Source organism: Neoarius graeffei, chromosome 19 (assembly GCF_027579695.1).
Source record: "Neoarius graeffei isolate fNeoGra1 chromosome 19, fNeoGra1.pri, whole genome shotgun sequence".
Classification (NCBI taxonomy): domain Eukaryota; kingdom Metazoa; phylum Chordata; class Actinopteri; order Siluriformes; family Ariidae; genus Neoarius; species Neoarius graeffei.
The window spans coordinates 22,947,166-22,957,961 of NC_083587.1; the positions used below are offsets into that span (position 1 = coordinate 22,947,166).

General features: G+C 42.6%; 1 protein-coding gene across 1 annotated transcript in view; it reads right to left on the reverse strand.

Moving 5' to 3' along the window:
- LOC132867886 (solute carrier family 22 member 13-like) overlaps positions 1–9,889 on the reverse strand; it is a 28,339-nt gene extending 18,450 nt beyond the window's left edge. The window contains exons 1-4 of the mRNA XM_060900856.1: positions 9,515–9,889; positions 1,146–1,249; positions 783–937; positions 541–709 (exon numbers count right to left, since the gene is read on the reverse strand). Of these exons, the coding sequence (XP_060756839.1) occupies positions 541–709; positions 783–937; positions 1,146–1,249; positions 9,515–9,889 (803 nt within the window). The remainder of the gene's footprint in view (positions 1–540; positions 710–782; positions 938–1,145; positions 1,250–9,514) is intronic.
- Between the last annotated feature and the right edge of the window lie 907 nt (positions 9,890–10,796).

The window sequence follows — 10,796 nt, forward strand, 5'->3', positions numbered from 1 at the left end:
AAGACTTTGTCATGAATTTAAGTGAAATACCCTTAAAATGAAATAAATAAAAACGACTTGAATGGCTAAATGTAAGAAGTACGATCTTGTTATAAGAACTATTTTGATTATTTTGAGTTAATCAGATCTCGCATAATAAGTTCCCCAATCTTATTTTGGAATTATTTTATCTAAAAACAGGTTAGATTTTTCATCTTACTTTAAGAAATCTTACCAAGTCAAATTTGACTAGTTCCATTGGCAGATTTTTTTCACCTGATTCAAGCAAATATGCTTTGTTTTAATCTTTTATTTCTTATTTTTGAAAGGCCATTTCTTGCAGTGAAGATAGATGCAGTCAGCCTCATAAGAGGTGTTAGGGTGAGTCCGCATCTGAACCCAAAATTCTTGTCAAAATTCTCTCTTAACCCAAGATAACACACGCTGGAATGAATTTCCACAGCAATCATTTTTGATGACCTTAGTTTAATAGACTGCAAACCCACCCGCCAACATGAATTAAGGACAGATTCAGACTGAGATTCAGAGTGAAAGCCTTACCAAAAGTAGACACCGAGGATCAGGATTGGTGCAGACATAACTAATTGGAGAATCCTCCAATTGCGGATGCCGAAGGCCAATCCAGATAGTATCATTATCCCCAGGGCATAGCAACAGTGAGACAGGATGGTGACCAAGGCCCGACGTGATGGACCACACCACTCAGGGCCTACAAAAATATTAGCCATCTCTAAAGTAATGATAGTAAAAGGAATGGTATAAATTGTGTGTTCCATCAGTACCTATGATGTTGGTAGTGCTGGTGACGCCAGATATAGTGACACCAACCACAAAGCGAAGAGCAATATAGATGTAAAAGTTGTAGGAGAAAGCAGCACCCACACCAAACAAGAACTGCAAAGTTAAAGAGAGTAGCAGAACAAAACGCCGGCCATATCTGCAAGGGTAGAAAACATGACAAGAAATTTGCCTTTTGTCATTACTTCAGCTCTATGGCCTCAGTCACTGTCTGACCCCAGTGTTGTGATGTTCAGTGAAAAAGTATAGAATAGTCATGTAGTATAGTGGGCAATAGAATAAACAATTAATTTACTACTAATTGTGTCCATTCTCTTGGTTATTTTGTTTATAGGAAGCCTCCTTACTTGTCAGCCAATGGTCCAAACAACAGAGCTCCAATGAGGAGTCCGGCCATGTAGATAGATTGTGAAGTCTCATTCAGAGTCTTACTATCACACACCAAGTCAAACTAAAATAAATAAATAGAAGAAAAGGAGTAAAAATATCAAAGCAAGCATTAAACCAAAACTTGGTGTCCCAGCAGTCTTCTACTTTTAAATCCATTTTGCATCTGAAGGGTCTATAATTTGCCCATTTGAAGGAAAATTTTAGGTAAAACCTGTGATGGCCGCACCTGCAGCCACACAATTGCATGAAAGTCAGTAACCCTCATGCATTAGCATATTTTAGTTTCTCAGACACTAATAGTTTCACACCCATATTACACACACCAACACATAAATTAAGACACATAGTCCTTAATTTCATATAACATAGCTATAATTAATTTAACTTGAAGGTACATACAGTGGGGCAAAAAAGTATTTAGTCAGCAACCAATTGTGCAAGTTCTCCCACTTAAAAAGATGAGAGAGGCCTGTAATTTTCATCATAGGTACACTTCAACTATGAGAGACAGAATGAGGGGAAAGAATCCAGGAAATCACATTGTAGTATTTGTAATGAATTAATTGGTAAATTCCTCGGTAAAATAAGTATTTGGTCACCTACAAACAAGCAAGATTTCTGGCTCTCACAGACCTTCTTTAAGAGGCTCCTCTGTCCTCCACTCATTACCTGTATTAATGGCACCTATTTGAACTCGTTATCAGTATAAAAGACATCTGTCCACAACCTCAAACAGTCACACTCCAAACTCCACTATGGCCAAGACCAAAGAGCTGTCAAAGGACACCAGAAACAAAATTGTAGACCTGCACCAGGCTGGGAAGACTGAATCTGTAATAGGTAAGCAGCTTGGTGTGAAGAAATAAACTGTGGGAGCAATTATTAGAAAATGGAAGACATACAAGACCACTGATAATTTCCCTCGATCTGGGGCTCCAAGCTCTCACCCCGTGGGGTCAAAATGATCACAAGAACGGTGAGCAAAAATCCCAGAACCACACGGGGGGACCTAGTGAATGACCTGCAGAGAGCTGGGACCAAAGTAACAAAGGCTACCATCAGTAACACACTACGCTGCCAGGGACTCAAATCCTGCAGTGCCAGACGTGTCCCCCTGCTTAAGCCAGTACATGTCCAGGCCCGTCTGAAGTTTGCTAGAGAGCATTTGAATGATCCAGAAGAGGATTGGGAGAATGTCATATGGTCAGATGAAACCAAAATAGAACTTTTTGGTAAAAACTCAACTTGTGTTTGGAGGAGAAAGAATGCTGAGTTGCATCCAAAGAATACCATACCTACTGTGAAGCATGGGGGTGGAAACATCATGCTTTGGGGCTGTTTTTCTGCAAAGGGACCAGGACAACTGATCCGTGTAAAGAATGAATGGGGCCATGTATCGTGAGATTTTGAGTGAAAACCTCCTTCCATCAGCAAGGGCATTGAAGATGAAACGTGGCTGGGTCTTTCAGTATGACAATGATCCCAAACACACTGCCCGGGCAACAAAGGAGTGGCTTCGTAAGAAGCATTTCAAGGTCCTGGGGTGGCCTCGCCAGTCTCCAGATCTCAACCCCATAGAAAATCTTTGGAGGGAGTTGAAAGTCCGTGTTGCCCAGTGACAGCCCCAAAACATCACTGCTCTAGAGGAGATCTGCATGGAGGAATGGGCCAAAATACCAGCAACAGTGTGTGAAAACCTTGTGAAGACTTACAGAAAATGTTTGACCTCTGTCATTGCCAACAAAGGGTATATAAAAAGGATTGAGATGAACTTTTGTTATTGACCAAATACTTATTTTCCACCATAATTTGCAAATAAATTCTTTAAAAATCAGACAATGTGATTTTCTGGATTTTTTTTTCTCATTTTGTCTCCCATAGTTGAGGTATACCTATGATGAAAATTACATGCCTCTCTCATCTTTTTAAGTGGGAGAACTTGCACAATTGGTGGCTGACTAAATACTTTTTTGCCCCACTGTAAGTTATCTCTGTAGTGCACACATTTAGTTAATTTATGTATATTCAACATTATGTTAATTTATCCGAGGTTCTAATTCCCTTTTCTTTTTTTCTGGTGCTGGGCTGCTGAGGTCATCTGGCAGGATCTGGCAAAAAGCTGAACCCTGGGAGGAGTGGCTTTAAATGCAGGAAGAAGCAATTGGGCCCAATCATGTTCCTGCTGCATCAGAAGACATGCAGAGGAACATGCATAGAGACATGGCTATGCGGACTCACTCCAGACTCTGTGCTGCAGCTGGCTGGCTTCCAACTTTTCAGATCAGACCATAACATGGATCTCTCTGGATAAAACAAAGGGTGGTGGAATCTGTTTTTATGTAAACAGGGGCTGGTGCAGTGATGTGTCAGTGATCCTGAAACACTGTTCTCCCAACCTGGAATCATTTATCATTAATTGTAAACCCATCTACTCCCCGTTTGAGTTCGCTTCATTCATTCTGGTTGGTGTTTACATTCCACTACAGGCCATTGTGCAGAATGCACAGTGCATGCTGGCCGATCAGACACTGGGTGTGGAGCAGACTAACCCGGAGGACTCCCTAGTTATTGTCCTCGGTGACTTTAACAAAGGTAACCTCAGCTACGAACTACCAAAATACAAACAGTTTATTAAACCAGAGAAGAGTATATTTTGGATCACTGCTACACTACAGTCAATAATGCCCATCACGCCCTCCCCCGGGTTGCACCGAGCTACTCTGACCATGTCATGGTCCACCTGATTCCTGCATACAGGCAAAAATTAAAGCTGAGGAAACCTGTAGTGAGGGCATCTAAGATGTGGAGCAATGAGGCTGCAGAGAACCTTCACGCAGGCTTGGACTGTACAAACTGAGATGTGTTCAGGACTGTTACCAATAGTCTGGATGAGTACACAGAGGCTGTGACGTCCTACATCAGTTTGTGTGAGGACTGCTGCATTCCATCACGAACCAGGGTGAGTTACAATAATGACAAACCCTGGTTCATAAGATAAGCTCAGACAGCTAAGGTGGCAAAAGGAAGAAGCGTTCAGAAGTGGAGACACAGACAGGTTTAAAGAATCGAAGAACAGGTTTAGCAAGGCAGTGAGAGAAGCTAAACGTCTGTACTCTGAGAAACTCCAACACCAGTTCTCAGTCAATGACTCAACATCTGTGTGGAAAGGGCTCAGACAGATCACTGACCACAAACCTTCAGTCCCCCACTCTGTTTATGACTTGTGCCTGGCCAACCAACTGAATGAGTTATACTGTCGCTTTGAAAGACAATGGGACTGTCCTGATGGCATCCCCCGGGACTCCACACTCCAGCTCACCACCCCAATCATCTCCTCCATTTCTACTGCTGCCAGGGCCTCTCTACAACTTCACACCTCGGAGGCCCATCCACCTTCCACCACAGCCTCAACCAAGCAGCTCTTTAAGAAGCTGAACCCCTGCAAAGCAGCAGGTCCTGACTCAGTCTCACCATTTACCCTGAAGCACTGTGCTGATCAGCTGTCTCCGATGTTCACAGATATCTTCAACACCTCACTGGAGACATGTCATGTGCCAGCCTGCTTCAAGGCCTCTATCATTATCCCTGTCCCCAAAAAGCCAAGGATCACAGGATTAAGTGACTCCGGACCCATCGCCCTGACTTTTGTGGTCATGAAATCCTTCGAGCGCCTTGTGCTTTCCCAGCTCTAAACCATCAATGACCTGCTCCTGGACCCCATGCAGTTCGCCTACAGGCCCAACAGATCTGCCAATGATGCTGCTAACATGGCTCTTCATGTCATCCTCCAGCACCTGGACTCCCCAGGAGCCTATGCTAGGATTCTATTTGTGGATTTTAATTCCATCTTCAACACCATCATCCTGGCTCTTCTGCCTGACTCCACCTGCAGGTGGATCACTGATTTCCTGTCTGACAGGAAGCAGCACATGAAGCTGGGGAAACATCTCTGACTCCTGAACCATCAGCACTGGATCCCTCCTCAAGGCTGCATCCTTTCTCCTCTATTCTTCTCCCTGCACACAGACAGCTGTACCTCAAGTCATCAGTCTGTCACGCTCTTAAAGTTCACAGATGACACCATCCTCACTGGACTCATCTCTGATGAGGATGAGTCTGCCTACAGGTGGGATATTGACCAGGCAGAACAACATGGCAGTGGAGATGATCGTAGACTTCAGGAGGCGCTCTGCCACACCCTTCCCCATCACCCTGTTTGACTCCCCAGTAACCTTTGTGGAGTATTTCTGCTTTCTGGGCATTATAATCACCCAGGACCTTAAGTGAGAGACGTATACCTGCTCTTACCAAGAAAGCACAGCAGAGGATGTACTTCCTGTTAAAGCTGAAGTCTGATCTGCCAAAGACAATGATGGTGCACTTTTACGCCATCATTGAGTCCATCTTCACCTCCATCTGGTATGCTGCTGCCACTGCCCGGGACAGCATAGACTGCAGCATACTGTATAATTTGCTCTGCTAAGAGGATGATTGGCTGCAACCTTCCATTTCTTCAGGACTTGTATGAGTCCAGGTCCCTGAGGAGAGCAGAAAGGATTGTGGCTGACCACTCTCACCCCAGACACAAACTTTTGGAACCACTCCCCTCTGGTAGGAGGTTGCGGTCCATGAGAACAAAAACCTCATGCCATAAGGCCAGCTTTTTCCCCACTGCAGCTGCCTCATCAATAAGGTCAGAGACCCCCACTGACTCCAACCTCACACTTCCAATCTGTGACATTAATGCACTTCGTTTCTGAACTGCAATTTTGCACATTTCAAGGCCATGTCATGCATCTCCATTCTGTGAACCTTTATTGCTCATTCCAGCTCACACTGTACAGCTTGATTATTGACATCCCCCATTACACATTCTCTTCCTTTCACACACTCTTGTCTGTGACCCATTTTTGCACATTTTGGGCATAATGCACAGCCTGGACTCCAACAACTCATGCACCAGTGGCGGCTGCTGGTTTTTAAAACAGGGGAAGCCCATTTTACGTATTCATCGTAAAACCTGTAGGCCGGATATCAAAGGATAGAAAGGTGTGCTCCATTAGCATAGTGAACTAGACAACCCTACCTAGTGGCAGAAAGTATTTTTGCTTGTACATTTCATGTTATAGTCTGGCTTGCCAGGCTAGTGCCTCATATCCTTAATCAAAAATATCAAACATCCAAAAATCACTGGCTATTCAACGAAGAGCCTTGAACAATCATACCCTGATATGCAACACAGAGTCTTTAACACAACACCCAGCTGTGCAACACATCCTTGAACATCTTCTGCAACACAGTCTGGAAATTCATAACCAGGTAGGCTATGCAACACACAGAACCTTGAATATTATACCCAGGTATAACCTATAACACAGAGCCCACCATTCTCTTAACATTACTGAACAATATACACACTTCAGATTCATGAACATTATATGATGCACTCTATTTATACACAAATTCTGCCCTCTGCTCCTTTTCCAGAAAATGGTCTGTGACCCTGTCATACCGTACTAGCTGGTTGTGCTTTCCAGAGACTTCACCAATTTCTGTTAGCAGCTAGCACTGCAGATCCCAATAAGGCTCAAGCTAGCCTACAACCAGATTGAACTACAAATGAAATAAACGAGTGAATTCGCGAATGATCAAACTGATAGAATGGATGAAAGTTAACGGAGCACAACGAGTAATATTTACATTTATTTACAGAGTAATGTACAGAGACATCAATGAGAAGAAACGTTTATATGAAAAGAAATTCGGACAGCACTTTGGCACACGACTACACTTTCTCAACATCCGCTAGGGACTGATCATACTTCCGTGTTCCTGCCGACGCCGAAGTACAGAGCCCGGCCTCCTCACTACCTCCAATAATCCTTCATCAGCCCGGCTTCTTGTCCCTCCCACTGTCTCGTTTAGTCCCAGATAAGGCCGGCTTCCCTGGAAGTGACGATTTTGTCGATTTTAACCAATAACAACTAGCCGAAATTGGCTGTTCAGAGCCCTCTCATAGACTGCAACGGATACCTGGCTGCCAGCCATAGAGCCCATTGAAATAAGAAAGGTTACAGCCAGTGTTGCCAGATTGGACTTTTTTAAGTGCATTTTAGCAGGTTTTGAACATATTTTGGCTGGAAAAAGTCAGCAGTATCTGGCAACGCTGGTTACAGCCTGGCAGCAAAGGTGATTCTCGTAGCGAACTGCAAGTTCGTCAGACATCACTCAAATAAGTTACAGGATAGTTATGAACGTAAATACAATCTTGGGCATATATTATGTTATGCAAGTTATTGTTTTAATGAGAATTCAACGTCATAGATGCCGCAGTTTGGGGAGAGAATTTTAGGGGAAGCTCAGCTTCCCTTGTTGTCTCTGAGAAATCGCCCCGTCATGCACATACCCCTTAAATGTCCACTTTTCAAATTTGTATATTTCAGATTCTTCTATTTTTACACACACGCGCGTGTGTGTGTGTGTGTGTGTGTGTGTGTGTGTGTGTGTGTGTGTGTGTGTGTGTGTGTGTGTGTAGGTGGAGGTCAGGCACATTCAGCTGGAAGAGCTTGTCCTGCAGAAGAGCCAGGATGATGGTGTTGAAGACAGAACCGAAATCCACAAATAGAATCCTATTGTAGGTTCCTGGTGAGTCCAGGTGCTGGAGGATAACGTGAACAGCCATGTTAACAGCATCGTCGGCAAATCTGTTGGGCCTGTAGGTGAACTGCATGGGGTCCAGGAGCAGGTCTGGTTGAGTGCTAACTGTAATTGAAAGAAGAATTTGTTTCCTTTTCTGCCAGTAGTCAGTGACTACTTGGGGCGTGCCATGCGGTGTAAGGATGACAGCTGACAAATCAGAAACACCCATTCAGTCATGTCCCGCCCTCCCGCCCCAGTTAAAGACAGCTGACAAATCAGAAACACCCATTCAGTCATGTCCTGCCCCAGTTGAACACAGCTGCCACTCGGCGAAAGAAAAAAAATGCTGCGTTCATGTGCTATGGGAAGATGATATTTTCTAGTTGGGAAGTGGTATTTACCAGTGTGTTGTGTTCACATGCTTTTGTTGCTGTTGACAAAGGACGTGGACTGCTAGTTAGCAATAGTTAGTTAGCTATTGTTAGCAATAGCGTCTGCTCTGGATAGGTAAAAACAAACCATAACACATTTTTAAAGGAAACGGATTTCTAGCGTATTATATTACACTTGTTAATGACGCAATATTGCATAGATACCAAAAACTACCCACTAGTACTAGTAAAAAAAAAAAAAAAAACTTTAGTAGCGTACAATGCTTACCATTCAAGTGTCTTTTACCGCTGGCCGCCATGTTGAAAAGGTTAAAGTTCATCTCATCTCGGCAACTCATGTATCAAAATCTTCTACGAGTTGCCCAGTGGAAAATACCACAAGAGGGGGCGTTCATGTGTGCTTTCCATGTCGGCGTTTGGTATTTACCATAATTCCCATAGCACATGAACGCACCAAAAGTGTAGACACAGGCTTTTTAGCTTACAAATTACTATTCTGTTTTTTTTATTATTATTATTATTATTATTATTATTATGAGAAGGCACATCGAGTTTAGTCCTGCCTTGGCCAGTGCATTCTGAAAGTATTTTCGGTCTGTAGCCAACAATGCATGTTATTGCAGATCATATCTCTCCACACAAACTAAAGGCACAGATGCCGACTTTTTCACGGCTTTTTCATGGACTGTAACGGCATTTGCTTATGTAGTAATTTTAATACAGAATTTACTCTGATGAAATTATTCAGACACTCCAACGCCCCCCCCCCCCAAAATCGGATCTGCACGAGCCGTGAAAAAGGCGCGCCGTTTGCATCCCTGTTTAAACTCATAGGTTAACCAACTTTAACCGGCTAATGAGGCTCGGTGGTCAGTCAAGATTTTTTTTAGTTTTCGCCATCCCTACTTTAGAGGGGTGGTTCCAATCGTAAAAGGTTCACCTGCTCCCAAAGTGGCATGATGGAAAAGGCTTTGCTTCATCATCTGTGGCCAGGAGCTGAAGAGAACAAAATTGGCTATGCTCTCAGGTAGGGGCGGATGTTCTCTAACTTCAATCACAGAAACATGCACTTTCCTTGGAGTGTTATGTTGAAAAGATGCTTCACATGGCTTTCGCCCTCCCTGTTTGGTAGCTAAGTGATAAGGGAGATTGGCCATGGCTAAATTACAAAGAGTAATAAACCAAATAGTCAGACCTATGTAGACCCCCCATACCATTATCAAGCAACATTGCTTGTTTTACGAGACGTGCTGAATTAAATTCAAAACAATCATTTGTTAGGAAATACAGCTTACCTCAGTAATTAAGGTGCTACTCCCTTGAGGTGCTTTGTAAATCCAGCCATCTCTGCATTTCTCTGTTGTGTTTAGTCCATAGGCTTCAATGACTTCAAATTCAAGTTCAACAGGAGTGAACATTTCACAGCTCTCATACTTGCCAGCTGGGTCTTTAGGGACTGTCAAATTTAGCTGCTCCTCGTAAGTCAGGTTCGGCCCTTGTTTCCGAATCCAGTTAGTATTGCAGTTGTGTGGGAAATTCAGGCCAGTAAACACCTGGACAAACATGTGAAAAGCTGAGAAGATTTTGGGGAGGCATATTATCCCAAGCAGGCGCTTCTGGAATGGGCCAAATTCCCCAACAGCTGACAATATCTGGCTAAAGTCAATCATCTTGATGGAAAGCAGAGCAATCCCTTTCCATCTGGCATAGCAGTTTGCCAATATGGACATTAATTTTTAACCTGCTTCAGGTTAATATAACAAACAGGGAACACGTACACACATTTCTTATGTGGCAATGCCACATGTGTGAATTTAATTCCCCACAGTGGCATATTGTAAGATTGAGCTAGGGAAAAACAATGAAGAGACAAGTCAAATATTTTCCTCTTATTCAGCTGATGTAAAGTTTCAAATTGAAAATAAATGACTTGAGCACATTCACTAATTGCTATTAATTGAGGAGAATCTGAGGACGAAGTTAGTGTGTGTGTGAGAGAGAGAGAGAGAGAGAGAGAGAGAGAGAGATCGCTTGAGTTGTCAGGGACTTTGGAGCAAGTCAAAGTACGTATGAAAAAAATTTTAAGCACTTGAATTTCAATATAGTTTCCTCCATGATTATTGGCACTCCTTGTAATGATTAGTGAAAAGGGTCAGAAAAAAATCCACCTTTTGGTGAAGTAACTTCATTCACACTGAAACAACCGATGAAAGATTTGTTGAATAAATTTATTTCAATTAAAGGTTGGATTTTTTTTTCCAGTGCGAGATGAAACCACTTCACCAAAAGGTGGAATTTTTCTAAACTTTTTTTTTTTTTTTTTTTTAATAATCTTTCCAAGGGCAGCCAATAATTGTGGAGGGCATTGTGACCATCAGTAACTCAAATTTACAACCTATAATAAAACAGTGGAAAAGTTGTAATATGCTGTTATCAGTATGTGCAATGAAAGGAAAATGTTCAAGTTTTATTTATTTGTACAACACTTTTAACAACAGACAGTGTTGCAAAGCAGCTTTACAGAAAATTAAAGACTTTAAACATCTGAGCTAATTTCATCCCTAATAAATTTATGTA